The sequence below is a fragment of the Callospermophilus lateralis genome, chromosome 6 (assembly GCF_048772815.1).
Source record: "Callospermophilus lateralis isolate mCalLat2 chromosome 6, mCalLat2.hap1, whole genome shotgun sequence".
Lineage (NCBI taxonomy): Eukaryota > Metazoa > Chordata > Mammalia > Rodentia > Sciuridae > Callospermophilus > Callospermophilus lateralis.
Genome location: NC_135310.1, coordinates 3,021,483 through 3,048,341, shown reverse-complemented (window position 1 = coordinate 3,048,341; position 26,859 = coordinate 3,021,483). Strand labels below are relative to the sequence as shown.

General features: G+C 55.1%; 1 protein-coding gene across 2 annotated transcripts in view; it reads right to left on the bottom strand.

Moving 5' to 3' along the window:
* Rps6ka2 (ribosomal protein S6 kinase A2) overlaps window positions 1-26,859 on the bottom strand; it is a 201,963-nt gene that overhangs the window by 29,279 nt on the left and 145,825 nt on the right. For both annotated transcript variants that reach the window (XM_076858042.1, XM_076858041.1), the window contains exons 7-11: window positions 25,327-25,364; window positions 23,801-23,943; window positions 18,042-18,112; window positions 16,464-16,552; window positions 6,250-6,314 (exon numbers count right to left, since the gene is read on the bottom strand). In XM_076858042.1, the coding sequence (XP_076714157.1) occupies window positions 6,250-6,314; window positions 16,464-16,552; window positions 18,042-18,112; window positions 23,801-23,943; window positions 25,327-25,364 (406 nt within the window). The remainder of the gene's footprint in view (window positions 1-6,249; window positions 6,315-16,463; window positions 16,553-18,041; window positions 18,113-23,800; window positions 23,944-25,326; window positions 25,365-26,859) is intronic.

The window sequence follows — 26,859 nt, the reverse complement described above, 5'->3', positions numbered from 1 at the left end:
TCTCCACGTAAAACCCTATAAGATGACACAAATGCCTGCCTGCATGGGTGACATCAGAGCCACCTCAGAGCCCTGCCTGCAGCTCTGTAGGAACTCTGTGAAATCCACTGCCCAGTGAGGCCACATGGCCTTTGTCACCTGTGCTACCAACCGACTTCCCACCAACAGGCTTCTGTCTCCTCTAGTGGGCGCCCACTCCCTAAGCGTGTGCTCCCTGCTTGACCAGAGGCACCTCTCTTGAGATTGCTCTCACATTCCCTTGAGCATGAATCTACCTCCCTAAGTAAACTTCGGCCCATGGCTTCAGTGCACGCTGAATTTCTTTCCCATCACAAATGCCAAGAACCCTGCCAACCCCAAGTCAAGTTCCCCCTCCTCGCTGGGAATTCCTGGCCCTTCCGGAGACACATCTTCTGCCATGACATTCCCTGTGGCCTGTCCATCAACAGTGTGACTGTCCAGCCAGCTTGTCCTCCCTGCAGAGATCGCTGACGTGGACAAAGGTGGCTGTGTGTCCCTCACTCCTCCTTTGACAGGAGCAGGGGACAAAACATCAACTTCACAAGGAAATGGAAGCCCAGTGAATTCGGGCTGCCCAAGAATGCACCGTTCTTTGTGCAGCCAGCCTGACTCACCAGACTCCTTACCTACCACACCTGAGGCTGGTACCTCCCACCAGGCAGCCTGTGACCATGGGCGGCTCAGGGGCTTCACACAAGGGGGTCCCAGTCTTTTCCTCCTTTTTCCAGGAGGAAAAAGGATCAGTCATTAGCAGGTTGCTACCCCAGCAAGGGTGTGCACAGAGCCTCCTGTGGGTTGGGATCATCATTCAGGGGTAAATTGGCTGGCCTGGTCACCTCCACCAGGCCCCTGTGCCATGGCATTTGGCAAAGCTTGTCCTGGGCTTTGTCCCATCTTGTGCCAACAACTTTCTCTTCCCTCCGCACCCTTTAAAGCCCAGTGCTGGAAGCCACCAGCAAGTCCCACTGCGTGGATCAGATCACAGAACCAGGTGGCCTTGTAGACCTTGCAGGCTAGGTGAACATGCTGGTATCCACAGGGCAGCCTGTACAGGGGGCTCCTGCTCCCCCTGCTCTCTCCAAACCTCTGCTGTGCACCACTGTTCAGTGGAGATCCTGACCCGCCCAGCCACAGGCAGGTGTGAGCAGCTGGTCACTTGCCCAAGGATGGGGCATCCTTGGTACAGCAGAACCCCGCCATATCCATGGGCTGACCGTGTCTGTGAACACATTGTGACCACTGGGCGCCAGCACACCCTTCATCCCCTGTTGGTGCCATAGTTTCAGCTTGGTCTCTGCAGGTAGCAAGCCTTGCAAAGGCCAGGGGCTACGTGGAGCAGGTCACGCTGCCCTTTGGTGGCTTCCTGGGAGCTTGCTGCAATATAACGGTGGCTCAATTTCTTCCTGTTGCTGCATAAACATTCTGGAAGGTGCTAATGTGTTAGTCCTCTACATGCTCTTTCTTTCCCAGATTCCACACCTGGGGAGGGCTTGAGGTTTTAGGGACAGCGATCTTGCCTCTGCCCCTGATGCAAGCTGCTGGGCACATGCCCGGCCTGCAGAGGAGTGGCTCCAGCATGCCCTAGACCTTGAGCTTGACGAGGTCCTACATTCGTCACACAGACCCAGACCCTTGCCCAGGACTCTGGAACAACTCATGCCCACCCTGTGGAAAGAAAATGGGGTGTCATGGTCCAATTCACCAGGCACCATTTAAATACTCTTCTCTGTCCCAGGGCATCATGGGGACACAGATCTGGCCGTGCGTTGAGGTGGATTCTGCATCCTGTGAGTATATGAGAGGAAACTAAATAGGTGCATTAAAGATCCACTACCTAAAGGGCCCTCAGATAAGCAGGAAAAGGGCAGAGGGAGTAACATAGAAATGGTAACTGGCTAATGGTCAGGAGACTGGATCTCATTGGGCCCCAGACCCTGACATCTGCTCTGTGCACAATTTTGGCTCTAGCATTTCAAAATTAACGTGTTCCAATAAGGCAGAGGGCACATCACAGATATGCAAGCAGATGAAGTGCAGAGTGGTGGCCTCAGGGAGGGACAACAGCAGAGCCTCACTGGCTTCCGTAGTGGGGCTGATGTGGCAGTGGTGTGCAGGGCATGGCTGGGCTGCCAGGTTTACCCAGCTGTAAGCAAAGTGGATTTACAGACTGCAGAACCACAGGGGATGACTCACTGCGTGGAGTCCTTGTTGGTCCCTGGAAGAGTGGCCCTCAGGGACAAATGCATAACATTGTTCTGCTGGCAGCAGCAGCAGCCATGTGGAGACGTGTGGCTGAGGCCTTGTGCTGCAGGACCCGGCCTGAGCCCTCTCTTGCGCACTGCTGACAGCAAGGCACAGAGGCCTGGAGCCCCCACCCAGCAGCCAAGGGCACCAAGTAACACGCTGCTGCTCACCGAGAACCTGGGGCACTGCTCCCTGCTCCAGCCTGTTTCCCTCCTAGCTTACAGAATAAAGCTGGTGATGTGCTTGGAAGGGTTTGGAAATGTAAACGGAGCAGCACAAGCACAAGTCACTTATAGTAATAATTAATGATCAATTAATAACAATAATGATAAGAGTAATTGCAAAAACACAGGCTAAGTAGCCGCCCTGAGGGCCCTGGCCCTGTTCTGGGAACAGAAGCTAATGACAGAGGTCCTTCTCCCTGAGGAAAGGTGCGTCTGGAGGAGCAGGAGCATCATTCTCCGCCCATCCAAGAGCTGCTGTCCACGGGCTCAGAGCCACCGTGGGTTTGTGTGGCCCGATCACCTTTTACGCGGCTTCTTTTGGGTTGCTCCTAATCCTGTGTTCTCAGCACTGCTTCAGCCCCAGGGGAAAATAAGCTCAGCTCTTATCTGCCGGAGTCCACCATGCCTTCCAAGAGTTCCTAGTCTGTGGTCAACTGCGACTCTTCACTTACCAGTCAAGCCCCGCTAAGGGTTGGAAGGCAGCCTTCTGGGCAGGCGCTAGTGTGCTGGGTGCCAAAGGCATCTGGAAAGGCACATAGGCCCATTGGTGACCCACATTCTGCTCCACCAGGCATTGTCCATGGGACAGCTGGTGGCTGACAGGTGTTGGCTTAAAAAGATCTTGTGGCAGTTTTGGGCCACTTCAGATTGCAGAGAGTAAAATGAATACCCTTATGTTTTCTCAGCTGGATCTGAGGCGAGTGCCTGGATAGAGTCCCCAGGCAGAAGCCCAGCAGCCAGGGACTATTCTCTCCTGTCACTCCTGAGTGTACGCCCTGCAGAGGGAACAGTCTTTGCACATGGGACTGCTCTGTGGCCATCAGTTATCTGAGCTGCTGACCCCCGCACAGGCACATCCAGTCAAGAACATGTAAAACGCTTTCTTGTCAACTTTCCAAAGCACGGGTGTGTGACTGGGGCCACTATGTGAGGGAGGGACAGGACAGCAGAGCTGGAGGGCTTGTCCATCCCATCACAGCAAGGCCTACATGGCTACCAAGATACCAAGAGCACGTGGGCCTGTGAAAACTCCACCACATCTCCACACCTGGGGTCTTCGCTGGGCACACGCCTTCTCTCTTTCCCCAGCTCCTCCAGGGTCACAACCTTTCTCTTCTGACTGCTGCTCACACTGCTCCTGGACCACGGCCTCACGGTGCAGCAAACACCCCAGGGAGGAGCAGGTGCGAAACATAACTTATCAAATGCAAGAATTGATGCAGAGTGCTGTTTCAGAGCTCCTCAAGGATGGTTGATTCAGAGCTCTGGAGGGAAAGAGATCCTCCCATCCCTCCAGGCTCTGCCTGGGTGTCCTCTGGCAAGGACAGAAATGACAGCAAATATACTTGGTCCTGAAGAACCAGGAGGGAAGGGGCTCTTGAAACCAGACAAACAAAACCAAATGCCAAGAGAGAAAACAATCTTCAGACTATACAGAAACAACACCTCCTGGTGCAGGAATCTGAAGACCTGCTTGCACCAAAGAGATGTCCCCAGCTTTGGAGACCAGAGGCACTTGGGCGCTGTTGCTGTGGAAGGAAGGTGGCTTCTGCCCAGAGCCCGCAGAACCGGCCTCTCACATGTGCCTCCACTTCAGCCTGCAGGCCTGCCCTATGCCGTCTGCAAGCCCTGAGACACTGCCCACTTTTTGGCTGAGAGGAGCACCTGTACGTAGTACTTGCCAAAGTCCCTCCTGGCCAAGTCCTCTGTGGGGCGCTTCCCTGGGGCACAGCTGGGAACTCCTGTTCCTCCCAGCTGCAGCCCTCTATACCCACTTGACCCCCAGACAATGCCCCTTCTCAGGTGTGGTCTTGGAGGGAGGGAGAGGAGAAAGGGACAGTCTTCCCCACAGCCGCCCTCTGTCCTGAAAGCTCCTGAGGCCCTTGCCCCTCCCCTTCACTGCACACACACACACACACACACACACACACGCGTGCGCACGCACGCACACACATACGCGCGCGCGCGTACACACACACGCACACATACGCGCGCGCGCACACACGCACACACACGCGCACATACACACACACGCACACGCACACACGCACTGACGCAAGTGTTCACTGGCTACTTGCTCACTTGATAGGCAGGCTGGGAGCACCTCCCCTGGGCCAGGCCCTCTCAGTCAGAGTTCTGACCGCCCGCAGCTTAATTCTAGAGGAGACAGAAAGTCACCACACTAGAAAGCAGGACACCTTGGGTGTGTTGGAGGAGGTGGGGATAGGTCAGGAGCACAAGGCCGGGGCTGCAGGAGGGAGCTGGGAGGGTCATGCTGAAGAGCAGACGGGAAGGCAGCCCTGAAGCGAGAGCGGGAAGGAAGAGAGCTAGGGGAAGAAGGGTCCAGGAAGACAGGCAGCAGGTGCAGAGACGGGTGACGGAGGAGGTGGGGGGGAGGGGGGGAGCACTTCCCCCGCCACCTCCTGAGGTCCTCACCCCCACGGCAGGCTCCCTTCTCCTCCACCACAGAGCATCTCCCTGGGACATGTCCGTCCCCTGTTGATCAGCCCTGGGGTTGCATGTGCTGCATCCACTGCTCCAACCCCAGCCCAGAAAGTGCCTGAGACACAGGCACCAACACACATGGCCGGACAGGTCTCCGCGACCCCTGGGGAGAGCAGCCAACCCTGTCCCCTCCCTGGGGATGAGGAGAGGCAATCCACGCCCTGAGCCTCAAGGACTGTCCTGCAGAGGGAGAGCAGACAGGTCCACTGTCAAGGAGAGGCTTGTCTAGGAGCCAGTCCCAGGTCCAGAAAATACATCCCAACTCAGGGACCATCAGCTCAAATGACCTTGGGTTGACTGAGCAGCCTGAGCGCCTCAGGAGCCTGAACTTCCAGGGCGCTAAGTGGAGGCTTCCCGAGAGGCAGCGGCTTACTTCTTGGATGGCCTGCATCCGGTTCGCTCTTTTGAGGAGGGGAAGCAACCTGAGTTCTAGTTGCTCTTTGAATGGGAGTTTTACCTGGGGAGAGCCAGGGACCTCCCGAAAGGTCACACTCCCCTCTACTCTGACTGTCGGCAACAAGTTCTGTAGTCGGAACAGGAGAACTGGGCCTTAGAAACCCCCAGACTTGCCCCGTTGAGTGGGGCTCAGGTGGGTGGAGGAGCAGAGCCAGCATTGAGGGCCGGAGCTCCAGTGCAGAGCTGAAGCCCCCCGCGCTGTGGCAACACGGTCCCTTTGAGACCAGGGTGGGATTCCTGGAGGCACCAAACCCGGGAGGACACAGGGAGAGAGGGGGGTGGGGGTCTAACGAGCCCTGTTCTACATAAGGAGCATTAAAAATCCTTTGAGATTAATTTGTTAGCTCAGGAAAAGAAAACCCCCAAAGCACGTGCGTTGTACTAAAAGGAAGGATTAAAGGCAGTTGCCATGGAGGGAGGGAGGGAGGGAGGGCTTCCCTGGGACACACAGAGGCCCGTTCCTGGATGTGAGGCCTTCCTGCAGGCTTGTGGTCAGATCTGACCACCAAACTTCCCACAGAGCCCGGCCATGACAGAAACCAGCGAGTCTCAGAGTGGGGGCAGGTGATTCTGCCACGTCCCACGGGCAGGGCAGGGTTCAAGGGACTTCAGGGCTGAGCAGGCAGGAGGGAGGCCACATCTGTGCTCTGAGAACCTGCTGTTCAGGAGGTCCCACGACTCCCCTTCATGTCCCCACAGATTCTTGCCTGGGCAAAGCTGCCATCCTCCCTCCCCACCGCTCTCTCCCCCCCAGTTTTTTGTCACTTGGATGCCACTGAGGACACTGCACTTCACTTACATTCCAGTCTATGGTAACAAAGAAGGGATGGCGTTTGATTTCCTCCACTCCATCAATGCCAGCTCCTGTCGTGACAAAGCAGAGACCAGCATGAGAGAAGATCCAAGACCACACGTCGCCTCCCAGCTCCAGTGCTGCAGGCCGAGGAGCGCCTGGGTGGGCCTGACCACCTGTCCTGGGGAAGGAGTCGGCTGCTGCCCCAGTCCCAGCTCCTGCCCCACACTGCCAGCTCACTAGCCCCTATCCCACACCCAGGGAGGTCTCATTCAGCTTTGAGGGCTTATGACCTGGATGCAGCCTGGGTGCAGACCTGGAGGTGGCCCTGGGGCAGTGGGAGAAGAGGTGTTGAAGAGAAGGGTCAGGTGAGCCTGAACTTTCTGCTGCAGGTGTGGGAATGCCCAACCCACAGGACAGGCAGCACCCACAGCTGTGGCCGCCCTTCCCATGCACTGGAGCGCAGCCTCAGGGGGGCTCCAGGCTGGGGAGCACCCCAGAGTCACAGCAGGCAGCTGCCGAGCACTGGCAAGGCTGTGGTGGGGCTTCACCAGGGAAGACTGCCAGGAAGGAAGAGGAGGTCAGGCAGGCCTGAGCTCGGGGGTGCTGAGCCCAGCCTTGTGCCCCTGCACCAACCCGGCCCTGCAGGTCCTGGCTGGAGGCTGCTGACAGCCTGTCTCCTCCTACCTACCTGCTTCCCTTATTTGCTCATAACAAAAGCCTGTGGCCCTGGGAGGGGCATAGGTGGGACACAGGGAGGGCTGCGGTGGTGCCCACGCATCCACCTGCACCCTTGCTGCTCACCAGGGACAGCCTGATGTCTGCCCTGGACTTGGAACCGCTGTGCATCCATATCTGTTCCTCAGCTACAACCAATGTGCCCAGCTGGCGCTGACATTAGGGGAATCTGGGTGGGGGCCTCGCTGTACTTTCTGTTCGATTTTTCCATGAATGCAAAACTGCTCCCAAAACAAGGTCTATTAATTAAAGAATGAAAGCAAACCCCTAAGGCTCTAGGCACACTCCAGGATGGCAAGGCCCGGGAGGGGCCCACTTCCTCCCCCGTCATGGGAAGGGAGGGGCATGGCCTGGGACGCTGGCCAGCTCCCATCCCGGGGGAAGTGTGGCCCCTCCTCCTGCATGTGGGGCTTCTCTCTCTGCTAATCCTCCTAACACTGCTCAGAATCCCCCTCAGCAGGGCCAGGTACATCTCCTGCCCTGGAGGTGGCTCCTTCTGGGGGACATTCAAGGTAGCAAAGGTGTCCAGCCTGTGAAGTCACGGGCCTTCCCACAGGATGCCAATCACTGGGAACGGCACCATGGCAGGGAGGGAGGTAGCCCTGCGGCCATCTAGCTCCTGCTAGAGGCAGAGACATGGGCAGAGCCTCAGTAAGTCTCATAGACAGTGGCTCAGGGCTACCTCCCACTCTCCCCTGGAGCCTGGCCTGGCCTCGTGCTTAGAAAGTGCCAACTCAGCCAAACGCACTGTATGGTATTCTCTGCCACTCAGCCTGGCACTGTTGGGGTAGCAGTCACGTGAGGGAAACACCGGCAGGCCTCAGGCTTGGGGCTGCTCTGTGCCACACACTGTAGCTGCATGCCAGCCTGCCTGCTCCCTGCCATAGGCAGACACAGCACACGTGCATCCCGTTCACTCCACACACGCCTGGGGGGCTCCTGCACAGAGGACACTGAGGCCGAAAGACCGGACCGTGAGTGCCAGGTCGTTATTGCTGTTTGCAGAGATGGGATTTGAAGGTGCAGCTGCCAAACTTAGCCCAGGGGTCCCCCTCCTGGGACTCTGCCCTGGTCCCATCTGGACTTTGCCTCAGACGACCCCTGCTGAGGTCCATCTGAGTCTGTCTCCTTTCTTCGGTCATAATCCCCAAGCCCAGAGGTCTGATTGTGTTCTCATCCCTGAGCACAGTCCTCGATGGGCGTTCAAAGGATGCTAGGATACCTTCCTGAAGGGCTTGACTTCCAAGGCTGTCCCGTGTGCCCATCCCTAGGCCTCTGGTGGAGTCCAGAGCTCCAGATGGAACAATCTGGCAGTGAGCAAAAGGAAGGGTGCCTCCGACTCCCATCTTCCAGGTCTTGGCAAGTGTTGGCTGTGTTGTCAGGCGCCCCAGGCACTTCCCCAGGAGCTGGGCACGCACACTGCACCGTGACTCATGCCTGCATTTAAGAATCTGCTGCACATAGGGCACCCACTGCATCCCACTGTCACCCATCACTGGCTGTATGATCTGCAGGAGAATGAGTTAGGGTGTAGGAGGGGCAGGAATTGGAGAATCGCGGTGCTGGGTGCTCTTGGGTCACCAGCCAGCAGGCCTTCACTGGTGCCCTCTTGCCTCGGCACAGGTAGGACTTAGCCTCAGCAGAGAGGAAGTTGAATTAACACTGATTATCACGCAGAAATGACAAGTGATGGAAGTGCATCACCCTGGAGGCCGCGCAGGCCTTCTGAGGGCCAAGGTGTCTGTCACTGTGCATTCCAGCATTATATCCCCTCTCCTGCAAAACTGGAAACCCATTCTTTTGGACGGGGTAGTACTTTATTTGGACAGCACACCCTGACAAAGGCAGGGATGGAGCAGAGTCCCGGCTGGGGAACAAGACAGGCCTGTGCTGATGTCTGACACCCTGACCAGGCCCCCAGAAGCCTGCTTTGTCCCAGCACATCTGCGACTCCTCTCCATCACGGAGGACCTCAAGACCTGGAACTCAGGGACAGAGACGTCACTCCTGGTAGACTTGGTGATTCTACATTAAGTTTCCAGCCCAAGCACACATGAATCAAAAGTTCCTGGGAAAATGGACTCAAGAATCCAGACTCATGTTCTTCAACAGTGACAATGACGTATGCTCCTATTACTGGGGCTCAGTTTCCATGCTAAGAGACCCCTGGCCGTCCACTTGCTCCCTGGCCTTGATTTCTTCATGGGGGATGTGGGTGTGATACACATAACAAAGACATGCTGCTGTGCTTGGGAAGAATTCTTTCCTTCACCTCGTTCTGTTCAGCTGCACCCCTCGTAACACAGCAATCCACTCATTTCACTGTGGGCTTCTAAGTGCTCAGTAGGCTATTCCCAAAAGGTTCTGATATATAACAAAAATACACTCATAGTGTTCTAACACCTGCAGACAGCTCTGGGGAGTGTTGACTCCTGGTCCTTTGCCATGCCCACACAAGATCCACCTCTGATCCTTTTGGGAATGTTCAGAACTGGTGGGCTGGTGCTCATATTGCTGCTGCCTGCTTTCCCTGACGGGCAGACTGTAAACGTCCCAGGGGACTCCAGAATTGATCTAAATACCCGTTATGCTTTTTTTTTTTTTTCTTTTTAAATACTATTTTATTTGTGTGTGTGTGTGGGACTGGGGATTGAACCCAGGGCCTTGCACATGCTGGCAAGTGTTCTACCCCTGAGCTATTCCCTGGCCCCTGCTTTTTTATTTCTTAATTGCTTATGGGTTAGCTGAGCTTCTCCTCTTTAGTTTGGACGTATTTAATTTTGAAGTGTCTTCTGCCCATTGGTAACTTATTATTCAGTGTTTACAGTCCTCCTCTGACCGTCACTGTGTCCCATGGAGCGCTGCTGGCAGGAGCCAGGGCAGGTGGCATGCACAGATCTCACCAGCCCCAGCCCACTTGGGTTCTCCAGGTATCTGACCAGCTTCAGTAAGGGGCTGGGGCCATTTGCATGGTTTTGAGCTTGTGCTCTGAGACCACCAAGTGTCCTCACAGAGCAGCCCTGCTGGCCCACCCCTGCTCACAGCAGCGGCATTGGGGCCACCTGCCTGTTTTGCACATGGCTCTGTAACTGCGCGTGGCCATGATGTGTAGCAGGCATGTGTCATGTTCCGACTCTTGCAGCTGCTGTGCCTATGTGCTGTATCCCTGTTAAGTCTCAGAAGTGTCACCTATCACCAGCAACAGAAGACGAGAAGAGCAAGCAGGTCCCCTGTCTTCTCACCCCAGGGTCTTGTGGATGGAGCCACACACCATTCCCTTCTTCTTTCATCTTTTCTTCCAGAAAACCCTGGCCTCCACTTCCCCTCTCCAGCCCCTCCTGTACTCCTGCGCTCTGGCCTGGGCTCCTGTGTGCTTCTTGGATTCCTGGAGCCTTTGTTTATCGTCCCTAAAAGTCCAGAAGAAGGAGGACCATCCTTAGCCCCAGCCTGGTCCAAGCCTGGGGCCCGTGACAGTGTGGCTCGCTGGATTACATGTCACACCTCCGTTGAGGGTCCTCAGCATCTGGGGTGTGATGAGGAAGGGGTGGGGCAGAGGTGGAGGCAGGCGGGTCTGGACCACCAGCAGGTGCCAGTGTGTTGGGGCTCAGAAACTAGACCCTGTGAAACCTCGGGGCGAGGTCCTCTCTGACCTTGGCTCTGCCGCCTCACTCTCCCAACCCCTCATCCCAAAGCAAGCCCCAGAAACTGGAATTCCTCTTCTCCAAGGAGGGGCCGAGAAACCAGAGCCCCTCTTCTCCAAAGCCAGCCATAAAACCTTTCTCATTATCTAACCTCTGCCCACTTCTGTAGAGGGCCTGGCCACAAAGAAACCCTCCGATCCGCATTGCGGGACCTGTGCTCCAGAGCGGAGAGCTCCGGCCCGGGAGACTCGCCCAGCAACCCTCGCCAGGCTGTCACATCAGCTCACGCCTTGTCCAGTCAGTGGGTCACTCCTCAACGTCTCCAGGTCGTCCCTCCAGGCTCCTGGCGTGGAAAGCTCTGATTGAGCAAGTCAGCTGCATGCTCTTGCTAGCTTGTCTGTTACAGGCGTCACCCTGAATCAGGATGGGCAGGAGGTGTCCCTTCCCGCCCCTGCACAGCCACGTTCTGCCAGCTGCCCACAGTGAGCCTGAGCCTGGGACAGTGCTGACAGCAGTCTCTGCGTAGCAAATGCTTCCCTTCAAAACAGCTTTGTAAAAACTAGTCAGTTAAACCATAAAAGCAGTACATACAGTTTAAAAGTCCAATTGTCGAGGTGCTGGAGTGAGCAGGGAGCTCCCCTCCTATCCTACCCACCCTGGACCCCCTCGTTCGTGATGGCCTGTGCGAGTTTTCAGAAACCACTTCCCTTGCTGGCTTCTAAAAACACAAACAGGAAGGCTCTGGATGTTGTGGTACCATGTGCTATTTTAACTCTTTTTAAACTTCAGCGCCTCTCCATGTTAGCATGGGTGACAGCCTGTTCTGCAAAGATGGCCTGTCCCCTGCTCACATGGCCCCAGACTCAGCAGAGCCTCCCTGTGTGAGGGGCACTGTGCTTCTCCTGTACAGCCGTGCCCCTTGGCAGCACATACCAAGCAGACCTGACCTGCTGGAGAGGTGCTTGGACAAAGCAGAAGTGCTTACATACTCTAATGGGGAGTTTTCAAACTGACTCACGGAGGGAACAGACACACGCCTTCATTCTGAAGTGTCAGTATCTCCTGTTGGGCTTCACCAGCACTGGGTGTCCCCAAAGAATCGCCTCTATACCATGATGCAAGGAGAAAAGGGCCAGGACTCTTCTTACAAAGGTGGAGAAGGGATAAAACATCACAAACCATCATACAGATATTAACTCATGAACAAGTACAGGGCTGGGGACGTAGCTCAGCAGCAGAGCGCTTGTCTAGCATACGTTAAGCCCTGGGCTCCATCTCCAGCAAAAATTTAAAAAAGTACAAAATTATTCCCCAGGAGCAAGAACAGGTGTGCTCTAAATGTTCCTTTGTGGAGGATCTCAGGGAGGATTCCAGGGAAATCCTGAACCTTGCTGGTGATTTGGATCCCATAAATATAATCCCATAGCTTTAAGCCTGCATTTATGTAGCTATCTTTCTTCTTATGCTTTTCTCAACCTTGATTTTTTTCCTAGCCAAATTGCTCTACAGAATAAAAATTCTGTATAAAATTCAATGAAAATTATTGAGGGCCACAGCCGAGTTGGGATACTGCATGGCATTTTTGCCAGAAGTAGTGGTTGAGAGGTGACACCAGCGAGCCATTAAGATGATGACTTTTGAGTTCTCGCGGAGTTCCCACTGAGTTCCGGTTGAGCCCTCATGGGGATTCCTGAAGAGTTCGCGTTGGTTGGTGAAGTTCCGGTGGTGGGATTTCTGGTTGGTGGTTCCTGGAGAAGCTGCGTGGGTGGCGTTTGGGAGAGTTCCCGGGGAGCGTGTGTGGAGTGTGCTGGTGGAGTTCAGAAAAAAAGTTTGTTCCTGCTTCAGTGGCTCGTGATTTATGCCCAGGCAGACTGCGGCAGAAAATAAATAAATTGAGATTTTTATGCAATTCATTAAATCCAAATGCAGTGAAATGTCAGGAACTTCTTTGGTGGGGAAGAGAGAAAACTTACATCAGTGTAGATTAAAGTGAAACAATCTATGTACGAAATAAAGACAGTTCATTGTTCACGCCCGACAGACCCAGTACAGGTGCTCCAGGGAAGGACCAGAGGCCACAGGGAACGTTTCAGAAGTTCCTCTTTATAACCGAGACTGAAGAACTGCTGGCGACCTTGGGGTTGCACCCAGCTCTGAGCTAGGCTTCTGTGCAGGTACCGCCCTGGCCTGGTTCTAGGTCAGCCCAATGCCCCAGGGCCTGCCAGTGCTGGCTGTGCAGGAAGGCTCTGCTTCACGTTCCCCATGGGGTCGTGCATCAGGCGCTGCAGCCCACTGCTCTGTGCCCACGTGTGCAGAAGGCCCTCGCAAGTCCAGTTTTTCCTCAATCCACCGCAGGTCTCTCAGCTTCTAGGACTCTGCATCAGCTGTTTGAGCCCTGGAGCCAAATCTGCCACTCCCAGGCAAGAGGGCAGATCTCAAGCTCTGGGTCTGCTCCTTCTTCTCCAATGTCACTGCAGGGGTCCCGCCATCCCTGGGAGGGGAGCACAGTGCACAGGACCCTTTGGAGGAGTGGGCACAGCCTTTGTTCTCTCCTTGTGTCTAGAGGAAGGAATCATCTTCTGGTAATTTCTGGTTTTGTCTCAGGAAACCAGAGCTGATCAAAGTGGCAGAGCCACAGGTTGATTTGCTGGCAGCATCATGTCCTTAGGGCTCTGATCACAGAAAGCTGCAGATGACAGTGAGGAAGCAGGAAGGAGTGGGGCGTCCCTCAGGCTGACTCCAGAGGGTCAGGCAGCAGAGGGGAAAAATTAGCAAATGAACAATTTTCAAGAACTCCAGTTTCAATACGTGAGGAGGAGGGGGATTGGAGACGTGCAGGGGGAGGCGGGAAGCAGCACTGCAATCCATTCCACGTTCGTTCCCTCGAAGTCAAGGCGTGATTCACAGCCATGCTGCATGTCGCCACCTCCAACCGAGGGTCAAATTCAGGGTCACGTTTTTAACTAGTGACCCCCAAAGGAAGGACACGTCTGCCTTGAGACTGAACAGGAGTCCTATCACCTCCCAGACTGCCTGGGATCAGGCCTTCCCGAGGGCCAGACACAGCAAGGTGCCCAAGCCTCACAGCCTGGTGACGACAGGGCAGAGCACAGGCTCTGGAGGTGCATGGGACCATGCCAGGGACTCAGGACACCAGGAGGGACAGGGAGGGATCACAGGGACAGTCCACCCGACTTCATCTCCCAGGGTGGAGGGGTCACTGGACACAGCGTCTGGATGACTGTGCCACCTGTGGGATGACGGAAGCTCACGCAGTGGGCTGTGGCTATCTGAAATCTTGCTCTGTCACACTGTTGGCCAAGGCAGAGAACCCAGCCCCTCATGGGACAGCCTTCCACACTGCTGGGGGAACAGGCACAGGGACCTACTCTTCTCCGGGAATTTGTAAAAGGGTCAGAAACACGGGTCTGAACGTCACGAGCAGGTGCACGTGCTCCCACGACCAGCAGGTGAGGTGTCTCTCCTCACTGGGAGGGTGCAGACCAGAGCTGCTCCTTCACGGCATGGGGTCCACACCTCCAGGAGGCTGCCAGCCTGCCCTGGCCACTACATGTGGATTTCAGAAATCCACAGAGAGACGGAAACTCCAGGAGCCAGGGTTAGATGCAAGCTGGGGTGTACTGTGACCTCTGCCAGGGTCTTGCCTCCAGCAGCCCTGCACAAGTAGGGACACTGTCCTGTAGGAGACTATCCTCTAAGCTGCTGCCTGCTTTCCAAACTGTGCTGCTCCTTGTCAGGCACCAGGAACAGTAGGCGGAATTCCTGAAGGAAGGTGAATGCAGAGAGCCGGGGAGCCGCAGGCCACACAGACGTGGGTGACCTCACCAGCCATGGTGGTTGGGGAGCCCTTAGTCCAGGAGAAGGAGCCTTGGATCCCACCTGGGGTTGCTGACCGACTGTGAGGGAAAGATTCACGGCTCCTCCAGCCTGTGAGCCAACACGGAGCCCTGTGTGTACCTGCACGCTTCCCCAGGACCAGGGCTCTGCTCTGGCCCAGCACATTCCACACTGGGGACCTCGCATCCCACCCTCACCCCTCACCCTGCTGGCAGCTGGGGTAGCCGCAGCCTCGGAACAGCACTGCTTCCGGGGATCTCCCCTCCCTCTTTGACAGCCTGGGCAGTTCTCTCCCAGGTAGCTGCCCCTGGCCAGGTGGAGGACATTCTTGTTCTTAGGGTCTATTCTGGAGACCCAGCTGTGACCGACGATCCTGCCAGCTGGCTCTCACCAAGCTCACTGGACTGGACCACAGTTTTTCTCACAGACAGGGACTGGATGGGGTACTCAGGCTGGGCCCAGGCCTTGGGCTGCTGAGGGGAAGCTGGGCCTCGGGCCACAGAGGCTTCCCACTTCCCAGCCGCTGTCTCCCTCTGGATTCCAGGCCCTCCCATGTCAGGCTGCAGGGCCCTGCCTGAGGAAGGCCAGGTCTGGAGGCTCACAGGGGGCCAGGAGTACCACTGTCACCCGGGGTGTGGAGACAGGGTGACCACCGGCCTGTGTCAATAGAAGCTTGAGAAGTGGAAGTTTAAATGTCCGGGATCACGTGAGAGAGCTGGTGTCAAAGCCCGTGAGAATCCTTGCAAGGTTTTTGGAAAACAGACCAGTAAGAAGGAGAGGGGCCAAAGCTGGATGAGAGGCTGAGCGCTAACATGTTCTCAGCAAACCCACGGCGAGGGCAGGGGCTCCCATGATTCTCTGTGTTCTAAGTGCATGGATACCGACTAAAAGTGACCCTAACTCCATTTCCCCAAGATCGAGAGTCACTGCGTATCAACTCTCTCACAGATTGTGAAAATAGTCCCGGGGACTGTGAGGGTACCCCTCATTTTAGCTTTACTTATTTTAAATTTGTGGTACTAGGCACTGAATCCAGGAGCACTTTATCACTGAGCAACATCCCCAGCCCTTTTTACTTTTTAAAATCTTTAGACAGGGTCTCATTAAGTTGATGAGGCTGGCCTCCAACTTGTGGTCCTCCTGCCTCAGGCTCCTACATCGCTGCAGCACCACAGCATCCAGCTAACTTTATTTTTAATAACTGAAGGATTACCGCTAATACAGAAGTTCCCCGAAATTAAAGCTGATATGTAAAGGAAATTGCATCTGAGCTCCCTTTGGGGTTGATTCATGCAGAGAGGAAAATCTAATTATTTTCTCCAAAATGAAAAATTTCCTGCCTTACCTTTTGTCTTCCTTTCTTAATTACGTGTTATCTATGAGGTTAGAGTCCAAGGAACTTCTTAATTATGTGTTATCTATGAGGTTAGAGTCCAAGGAACAGTAACTAATTTGTTCCTTCCATTTATGTGTATAATAAAACCACCTGGGAAGTTCCCTGTGCTCCCGCTGTCAGTGACTCACCTCCGACCCTACCCTGGATGCCTTAGGGCCTGACCCGAGCCTTCCAGGCCGCAAGGGCAAACACCTCCATAAACCACCAAAAAAAGAAAAGAAACATATCAGCGCTTAGTGAATGCAAAAGTGTGCGTGGGATTCAGCAGACATTGCGGTTCCTGCTTTAGGAGACCCCAGGGTGGGAGTGCTGCTCTGCCTGTAGCTCATGGAGTCCCAAAAGTAAGAGGAGCAGACCCAGGGGAGGGTTTTATGTCCAACCAGAGACTCAGAGACAGCTTATGACATGTTGACCGTGACCAGGCCTCGGGTCCTTGGAGCTCGACAACACAGCAAATGTCTTCCTTGCTGAAGTCCCCTCTGTCTTCAGGGACCTTGGCAAGGCCAGGCACACACTGGGAGAGTGGGTTGGAGTGCTGGAGCAGGGATGGTCCCTCTGCGGCCCTGGGGGTGTCATGGGGCGCTTACCTAGCCGGTTGCAGGGGTTCCGCTTGAAGAGGGCTCTCAGCAAGCTCTGGGCCTCTGAGCTGAGGAACTGAGGCATTCCCAGCTTGGCTCTGAAAAACGGAATTGTGTTCAGATGAGAAGTGGAGACGCCAAGGGCTGGGAGTATTCTCCATGTCTTCGAGATCTTGCTCATTTGGCACGAACAGACTCCAAAGTTGCCAGTCACCATGCCCAAACTGTGACCTGAGCAGACACTTGTACACTTTAAAAGTCTTTAGGGACACCATAGAGATACTGTTAATGTGCCTCATAGCTTTGATATTTGCCATATTAGAAATTAAAAGTACAAATTTTTGTAATTATATTTAATAATTCATTTAAAATATAATAAAAGCATTAGAACAGCAGTAAGGATCCCATTAACATCAACAGCACTTTGAATGGAAATAAACGTTTTCCAAAACTGAGACCCCAGAAAGCCGGCAGCAAGAAGGGTGGCATCCCTACTTTGGGAGTCCCTTCCGGTCCTCGGATGCCTGCACTCTCACGCGACCCCGAGTCTGGCTGCTGTAGTACTGTGAAGAGCATCTGGGGAAGGAGTACTCTGTGAGCCCCAGGAGGGCCTTAGGGACCCAGTTCCTTGGACCACACCGAGGACCAGGGCACAGAGCTCAGTGCTGACCCCTGACTCTGCCACTCCCAAGTGACAGGCATGAGTCTGCACCTGGGCTTGCTGGAGGGCCATCCCAGCTCCCTGCAGCTCCCCACACAGGGCCGGGCACACAGAAGCCACACAGCTGCAGTTGAGGGACTACTCCACAGGGAGGGCGCTGGTGAGAACAAAGGGCAGCACCTCCCTGCGCTTCCTCCATCCGTCTCCCATCCCACGTCTGAGGAACTGGCTGCAGTTCAGGTGCCTTTGGATTTCACAGAAGTCTCATGTCCACTGGCAGCAGGATTCTGGTGGTGATCTCAAGGTTAGCTTTGTGACTTCTCTCTTCAAATGGCCCTGATTCCACCCCCTAGCATGGCTGGGAGGAACTTACTGGGACCCTTCACCCACCCTTCTCTGACCCTGTGCTCAGCTCACACTGGGGATGTCATGACCAGGTGGCCCTGAGGTCAGACTCCCATGGTTCTGAGAGCAGGTCTATTTGTGTGGTGAGTCCTCCTGAAAATGGGGTAGAACTGCCCAGTCAGGCAAAGGCAGACATGTGACCAGATGGTGCCCACTCCCGTCAGGCAGGCAGGGTGTGGACGACCATGTGAATGGGGTTGAGCAGAGGAAGGTAGAGCAGAGGAGTCTGAGCCTGTGCTAAGAACGTCCTGAATCCCCAGACCCCTGGAATCTGTGTGCCACCTCTGGATGGTCACCAAGCCCATCTGGAACCCAGCCACTGGGCTATCCAGGTGATGGGAAGCGCCGCGGAAGGAGTGCTGGAATCACTCCATGGACCTGCCTCACCCACCAGTGATCCTGCTCACGGTCAGCGCTCATGTGCTCGTCCCATGGCCACAGCCTTTCCTCAGACCTGGGGGTGAGAACTAGGCTCTGCTACTAGAGGGCACAGACACGCGCTGGTGTAATCACCCACTCACTTAAGGATGAGGGCCATCGTCTCCTTCCGGTCCTTCCCCTGGAACGGCAGTGACCCTGTGAGCATCTCGAACTGCAAAGCAACACAAAGAAGTGTGTGTTCATTAATTTGTCCCAAATCCTAATAAATGGGGCACAGTGAGGCCCACACGCTGGTGTGCGAGGGAGACTAGCCTCTGGGATCTGACGACCCAGTGGGGAGATGCACGAACGAGGGATGCAGTGAGCGGTCACAGCACGCCCTCCCCTGGGGGGTACGGAGGAGGGCCGGCCAGGACTGGAAGGAGGGACAGGATTCTGTGGACTCGGGGACAGTGGCCTGGAATCTCTGGTCTATCAGACGGGTATCTCTGACCACTCCTGGAACAAGGAACTTGGGCAGTGGAAGCCCTTTTCCTACCACACACCTGGAACCCAGGGGATGGTGACCACACCCATCTTGCCCTGTGTCATCCGTCAGCTTAGACTCTGAGAAGTAGCTTCAGTGCAGGGCTTGTGAGGTCTTATCCAATCAGCCTGGTCTAATTTATTTTTACTATGGATGTCTCTGCTCCTCTGTAATTTTTCCTGCAGCATTTTTTTCTTTATTAAGAAAATCCTGGGAAATAACACAAAAGTAAAAAGACCCAAACTGCATTGTCCAAAGAGAGCCAACATTACCATCGGTCACCTCCATCCAGAACTTTCTCAAGCTGTTTTTTTTTTTTAATTTTTAATAAAGTTTTGTATACTGAACTTTTCATGAATAATACAACACTCTCTGTGTCCATCATAAAATCTGACATTATATCCATGGCCATGCCACTGCTCCACTGTGCACCTACTATGGGACAAGGGGTTCCCCATTTCCTGCCAACACAAGACTGAAGCTACCTAAAAGTGCGCCTAACACATCCAGGTGTCTGTAGAGTGAAATTACAGAAATGGACGAGTCAAGGCTTTCTCACTGCTACAGGTCTCTTTCTGAAAACTGTTAAATTTCTGCCAGTTCAGGAGTCCGAAGCCCACTCTGTCACGTCAAACTTGCTGTCGATTCTGTGTGCTATTGGCAATAAATAAATGTTAAGTAATAAAAAGAGCAAGAGAGTCCAGGTGAGAATTTAAGAGGCAAACGTGATTAAATTGGAAGTCTAGGATGCTCTGATAGCAGATGAGCTGCCCCCTGCCGGGTACCACAGGGTGAGCCTCTATGAGCCGGTTACACAAATGACCAGCTCCCTTAAAACAGGACCTGTTAGCAAGGGAACCCTTCCTGTCTGGTTCTCCCTTCTGCCCTCTGCACCTCCTGGAGTCTACTGCAGCCTTCATGAAATTTCCATTCGCGGGGGAGACTGCTATGTGGATGGGTGCCCCGGGCAGCCTCGCCTTGGGTCCTAGCTGCAGCCTGCCCGGCCGAGGCCGCGCACTGTGCTCATCACCATGGATGGAGCTCTGATTCTTGCTGGACCTTGACGGCGACTCTGTCTCTCCCCGTCTGGTCCTCACTCCATGTGGCTCTTTTTTTTGCAACAAGGACCAGGTGGGAGGCCCCCGTCCATCATTGGCCCACCTGACTCATGTGTGGGTGCTCAGTAAGCTTCTCCAGGACGAAGGTGAAGAGGGGCGTGACAGGGCAACGCAACTGTCTGTTGCTGTGGCCTACTCAAGTCTCGGTGCTTTGGCTTTGTTCCTGGTCCCCACGAGCCCCCACAGAAAGGGTATCACTACTGAAATGCCTGTTCTGGATCGACCCCTCACGTGCACACTACATGTGGTGAGGCCTTTGCTCCTGTGCTGGGGACACCAAGGCTTCCAGAGCACACTGAGAGAGCCATGGCTGCCCTTGTGTCCCCCACTGGAGCACACCTGCTCGAGGACACTCTACCTGATTCATTCACAAATGGGCACCAAGGTCAGGCCGTGGATGCCCACAGAGGCACTTGGATGAGAAACAGGTCTCGCTGCACCTGAGCAGCCACAACATCCTAAAGCAGTGATTCCCTGCTCCCCAAGGACATTTCCCAAACCCTGGGGATGTTTCTGATGGTCATCATGGGCCTCCTGGTACTCCGTCTGGGCCAGGGAGGCTGGGAAACATGCCACAATGCCCAGGATGCCCTGCAACCTCCCACTTCGGGGCTGGGGTGAAGTCCTGCCTGGAGGGACTTTTCACAAACCCAAGACAGGCCCGCCCATAGCTCGGTCAGGACCCCACCCAGTTGGCAGTGGGGCAGCTGAATAAGAAGACTCTCTGGGAGAGAGACATATGGTCACGGGGAGCCTAGGATCCTAGTTCATCTGGTGGGTCACCACTCTTTTAAGAAATCAAAAGCATGTTAATAGTTTAATCTGAGCATGGACAAGGTGACCCGTGTTGTGCTTGGGGGTTGGAGGTGGGACAGACCTGGCTCTGTGGCTCGGGATCAGGTCTCTGGGCAGATGGGCTTGTGTATGGATGGCCTGAGCATAGGAGACAAGTTCACTGACCCTTGCTCCCACAGCTGTGCCCCACAAGAGGCAGGGCGCATCCCAAGTGCTGATCCTCAGGTGTTCCCAAAGAGCTCAGAGGAAAAAATGCCTGAGCAAAGGTGACACTCATGTCCTTGAGCAAAACCGACTGTGGATAGGAGCTCGAAGTGGAGAACAAGGTGATGAGCAGTGGCCACTGTGATGGGCAGTCCCTGGCATGGTCTGCTCTGTTGGCATCAGGTTCTAGAAGGGTGTCTGGGCTGCATTTGCACATGACAAGCACCTCTAAGCCAGCCTGTGCTGGTTTCCCGAGACTGCCCTTTCTTGACCCTGGCACCTCAGGGGCTCTGTAAGCTGCCCTACGTCACTGCAGTCAATGCCGATGGTTCAGAGTTCAGCTGCAGCCCCAGGCTCTGGCCCTCACCAGCTGGGCTGGGCACCAGACTGTAAGGTTCTGAAAACAATGCTCACCTGCCAGGGCCTTTCCAGGGTGATGCCAGCTCATGCCTTCCCAGCCCTAACAGCAGGCACCTCCCTCGGGAGCTGCCCAGGGGCCTCACCCACCTCAGCAAGGCCAGTGGAGGCACTGTACAGACAAACCAGTGCCACCATGACCTTTACGAGGCTCAGGTGAGACGTCACTAAACATCACTTAGAGCCACCCTGTAAAGCAATGAGAATTTGGAAGCACTTGACGCTTCTGCCCAAGGAAGTGCCAAGAGCCAAGGCCACCATGGTCAAGCCTTCCATGGTCATCAGCTGGGGCCAGGCGCAGGAGGGCAGCACCCCAAGAGCGTGTTAGAGCAGCCCCGTGACCTGGAAGCCTTGTGGCACTCTTTGAGCCTTGGTTCTTAAGTCTGTGCAGAGAAGGAACGAACGTGTCTTTCCCACTTTGCTCAGATGTGGGGACGCCTTGTGACCCGAGGGCCGGGCAGACTTCCTGCTGTCGCCCATGACTCTCATGCCCGCTTTCTGCTCACAAGTGAACACTTTTGGTTCTTGAGTCACTGCTCTTCCCTGTAGGCCGGGGACATGGAACGTGGAGTCTTCTGACTAAGCAATCTAGCGAGGAGAGTCTTGGTGGCTACAGCTGGCCACTGTGGCGAGGGTGCCTCTGGGAACAGGGGCTGACCCCCACTTCAGGTTCTCAAACTCTGGGTTACAAGGGGGCCCAGGCAGATGAGGGTTGCAGGACACATGGTCTGGGCACCTCTGTCTTCATGCTGTCCCTCGGGGAGCAGACCTGGGGCCCAGGGCAGCTCTGTGCAGGGGAGTCAGGGGAGGGACGTGGGGCTCTGACACTCGAGTGCTGGGGTACACAGGTGTCTGCTGTGACAGGTGGGAGTGTGCAGCGGTGACACCCGGGAGTGCGAGGAGACCGAGAGGAAGGAGGGCGGGGAAAGGGCTCCAGAGGTGGCCCTCTGGCCCAGGGCCGTGCAGGGACATGCACGGAGGATCCTCTGCTGGGAGCAGCTCCAGTTACCCTGGGTCTCCCTCCTTCCCCGTACAAACTCTGGCTGTTCTCCTTTCAGTGTGTCCATTCATCTCCTTGATTTGCCATGACTTAGATCAGAAAAGAATTTAAGTCTGTTTTATATTATGGGATGGGCCTTGTCATCCTTTCTACAGAAGCAGATTAGAGCAATGTCAGCGCCTCCGACCCCTCCAGCCCGTCTCCGACCCCTCCAGCCCGTTGTGCCTGGGCATGGTCGGGGTGAGGTTCCCTCTGCCCACCTTCCCTCTCCAGGCTCTGGGCGGCCTCTTGTTCTCTTAACTAGCAGTGAACCCGAGGGATGAGGGACACCATCTCCCAACATCCATCCATTAGACAAAGCTTCATCCACAGCACCACTGAGGACCAGTCACAAGCCCAGATTTAATCATCTGTCCACCTCTTTGAGGTCTAGAGGTCACTCAGGGGAAGTCAAAAAGTGACACATAGGGGCAGGATCCCTGGGAAACCTGGACTTGCAGGGCGGCTGGCCATGTCTCCAGAGGAGCCTGGTTTTCTGGAGGGTGGACCTGCAGCTTAGTGTTGGTGAAGGTTGATACCAGACTTCAAGCCAAGTCTGCAGCAGGGGTGACCTCAGCAAGGCGCCCCTCCCCTAAGCCCACCAAACACCTGCCACCCAGGGCTTCAAAGAAAACCAAGATATTTGGATGGGAGCAGAGCCATCTATGCAAAAATCACCTCTAAGAGAGCAAAGCTAACAATCTCATTAACTTATCTAAAGAAAGATGCTTGGATCGGAAAGGAACACAGGGGAGCCTGAGAGACAAATGTGAACCCTGGCTGGTGGCCTTCTGGAAAGGATGAATGGCACCTTAGCTGCTGCTATTACAGGTGTGAATTATCATGAATAACAAGACGTTGTCAGCACCCTCCTGACATCCACGGACCCTTCATGATGTCCCTTCCTTTGCATGTATGAGCCTGTTTCACAGAACATTTAGCTAAATGTCATGCCTCTCTTGACCAGGCAGCTTCTCTCTAAGCTTGGACTGTCCTGTAGTTCCCTGCTGGGGAGACAAGTGCTGGTCCTGCAGGCAGGAGCCACGACCTGACATGGACATCTCTTACTGTGAGTTGAGCTACCTCCAAGCTGGTTTGAGGGGCATCGCTCCATGGTGAAAGGTCAGCATCCTGTGTCCACCCAGGCAGGATTCTGAGCCCAGGGGTCAAGAACAGGACAGAGAGTTGGACACCAGCCTGAGGTTCACCCGGGGGGCAGGTCTGAACTGAGGCTGTAGGATGCAGCCCAGGGGTCCTACAGGGGCAGGAAGACAGATGGCCGTGTCTGTGAAGGGATCCACATTTACTTAAGGTCTCACAGCCTCTTCGCTCCTTTGCTAAATGCACAGATGGGAGCCGTGTTGGGACCACCCGTGTCGGATTCCAGTGTCAGAACCTGGCCAACATCAAGGGTAAGTAGAGGTCTTGAGGGCACTGCCTGGGTGGGGAGAGGAGGGGGGAGAAGGAGCACCTGGGATCAGGAAAGGTGGCATGGCTGCATCCCTTAAAATTCCTGCCAACCTGTAGGGGTGCTAAGTATAAAGTGCTCTCTCATCAGTCTGCATTCCTATTGGAGTCCCAGTTCCATTTTCTGGTGGTGGGAATTTGGGACTGACAGGTGGAGGAACCAGGAAATGCTCAGAAGCTCCCTCCTCCCTCCTGCAGAGACCACACAGGGCTTCGTGTGTGCATGTGGGCCCTTCTTGCCCCTCATTCCAGGCTCGCCGGGTTGCCCTGGGGGGAGGTTCATTTGGAACAGCTCCCTTTGTGCAGAGGCCCACCAAGGAGGTCAAGCCTTACCATGAGCACACCGAAGGACCACCAGTCGGCACTCTGCGTGTGTCCCCGCCGATTCACCACCTCGGGTGCCATGTATTCTATTGTCCCACAGAATGAATAAGCTCTCTTGTCATGGTCGATGGCCTCCTTGCTCAGACCGAAATCTAGATAGAAGAACAGCACAAGGCACTTCCTCAGCCTCTGATCCGCGTTCAGCACTGTGTCTAACCCCATTGCTACTGTCAACACTGATGTCTGGGTGTCCCAAGTGGCTGCCTTCGCCCCTCTCTCCCCTCATTTAGGGGCCAGAGCTTGGCTTGGAAAGCATGACTCAGCTCAGGTGTGCTTGCAGGGGCTGGCAGGCTCCTGAGGTCAAATCTATAACGGGAGGGGATTTCTCTGTGAATCTACAAATTCCAGAGTGCCTTGTAACAATTTCAGAAGTTTATTTCTTGCATCAGACATCAATTTCTCAGGAGACCCTTTTCCATAAATGAGCACCATGGAGGACCACGGTGCTCCGACTGCAGGTCAGGGGACCTGGGGCTGACAGACACGTGCTGCACCATGGAGGACCACGCGCTCTGAGTGCAGGTCAGGGGACCTAGGGCTGACAGACACGTGCTGCACCATGGAGGACCACGGTGCTCCGACTGCAGGTCAGGGGACCTAGGGCTGACAGACACGTGCTGCACCATGGAGGACCACGCGCTCTGAGTGCAGGTTAGGGGACCTAGGGCTGACAGACACGTGCTGTACCATGGAGGACCATGGTGCTCTGACTGCAGGTCAGGGGACCTAGGGCTGACAGACACGTGCTGCACCATGGAGGACCACGCGCTCTGAGTGCAGGTTAGGGGACCTGGGGCTGACAGACACGTGCTGTACCATGGAGGACCATGGTGCTCCAACTGTAGGTTGGGGGACCTGGGGCTGACAGACACGTGCTGCACCATGGAGGACCACGCACTCTGAGTGCAGGTTAGGGGATCTGGGGCTGACAGACACGTGCTGCACCATGGAGGACCACGCGCTCTGAGTGCAGGTTGGGGGACCTGGGGCTGACAGACACGTGCCGCACCATGGAGGACTATGGCCCTCTGACTGCAAGTCAGGGGACTTGGGGCTGACAGAGTCATGACAGAGTCATGCTGCACCATGGGGACCACGCGCTCTGGGCCAGGGGACATCTGCAGATGTTTTCACAGCCTGCTGAGGCCACAGTGGGGCTGCAGGACTAGCACTGCAGGAGGCTTGTTGGCCTGGGCAGTGCTAGCTCGGACTCTTCACCAAACAGCCACAAGCTAAGGCAGGCCCTGAAGGCAGCTCAGGGAGGGGACGGGGAGGGGACAAGGCAGCCTGGGAGTCTCTTCCCGACCCTGTGAGGATGCGCAGCACAACAGCCCAAGTCCATGAAAAATTCAGTCGGATCAGAGACAAGCGTTTGGCAAATTAACATGTGAGGAGGTGAGGGCTGAGACTTAGAGGAGGTCCCCGATTTACCAGGGCTGAGATGAAGCCACCAAGGGAAATGGTCTCTTACAAACCTGTGATCTTGATGTGTCCCTCTTCATCCAGGAGGATGCTGAAAGAAAAGGAGAGAAAGCCGAGGTCTTAGCAAGACCCATCTCAGTGGCCTGCAGAGCCCAGCCCAGGGTGGCTCGGTGTCACAAGCTGTTCATGGGTGGCGTGTGGGTCACCATACATCAAAGCCTGGTGGATAGAAACATCTGGTGTCTGGGAATGACCAGGGGACATTTTCTCTGGCCAACTGCCCATGGACATTGTGAATTTCTATCCTGCTCCACCATGTACCACACAGCACCTGAGATGGATGTGAACTGCTAAGATGCCAATCAATCTGCTGACTTCAAGACATCACGCAAGGCTCCTCCCTTGAAACCTTATCCCTGCCTTTGATGTACCCCTTAAATAAGCCTCCGGAGCCACCTTTCCTTTGTCTAGTTCCAGCTCTTGTGTGGACTGGATCATATCCAGTGCTCCGCTTTTGTAAATATATTTCCGATTCTTTGTATTGTGTTCTTCACTAATTATCTTGACTGTAAGTTTTCAGGTGGTTTACACCCTCCTTGGCAGGAAGAAGAACCCCGCAGTGAGACGCTGGCTGTCACCCCCGTTAGCTTGGGCATTTGCAACCAGCACTATCCAGAGGGGAGCACCTACTGCGTGAGGCAGGTCCTCGGATGGCCACCTCCCTGCCCACTCCTGTGCGCGCCTACCAGCTAGGAGAGCAGCTGGAGGGCTCCTGCTCATGTGTGAGCCTGGGGTCTGCAGGGTTTAGATCTTGTTGAGACCCAGGAATGGCTGGAACCTTCTACCTGTTCTGCATGTGGAAGAGAAGGTTCCAGGAATACCTGGGCTCACAGGGACCTGGTTCTAGCTCTTGGGATCCAGCCTCTAATGGGTCTTGTGCACAAGTGTGGAACTGGTGTCAGCTTGGCACCCTGTGAGCCGCTGGCCCATCTCATTCTCATCCAGCCCCGGTCACGCCGTGAGTTGAAAGTTGTCTGCTGGTCACAGTGGCCCTGCTCAGGCACAGTGAGCTCCACTGTAGGGAGTGGAGGTGGGCTGCGAGTGGGGCCCTGGGCCACCAAGGAGCCCACCTCCCTGGGACAGCAGCTGGAGTCCAGGGCTGATATCTTGAGACCCGTCACTCCAACCTCCCTCTCTACTTTTTGGACTGTCATTAAATCCTGTTCCTAGAGGTCCTGGGAGGTGGCAGCCCAGCCCTAAAGAGACTGGAAGTGAGCTAGAAACAAAAGCCACGCTCGGATGTCACACAAGGAAGGAAACTGCCCAGGCCACTGCAAGGACGAATCTTGAGGACACTATGCTGCATGAAGTCTCCAGTCACGAAGACAAAGCGCTGTGCGATTCCACTCTTAGGCGGTCCCTTGAGTCACCAAATTCAGAGACAGAAAGTAAAACGGCGACTACCAGGGGTGGACGGAGGGCTGTGGGTTAGTGAATAGTGGGGACAGTTATAGCTCCGTGGGATGACTGGAGCCCTGGAGATGGGTGCTGGCGATGGCAGCACAACACTGGAAATGTGCCTGGTG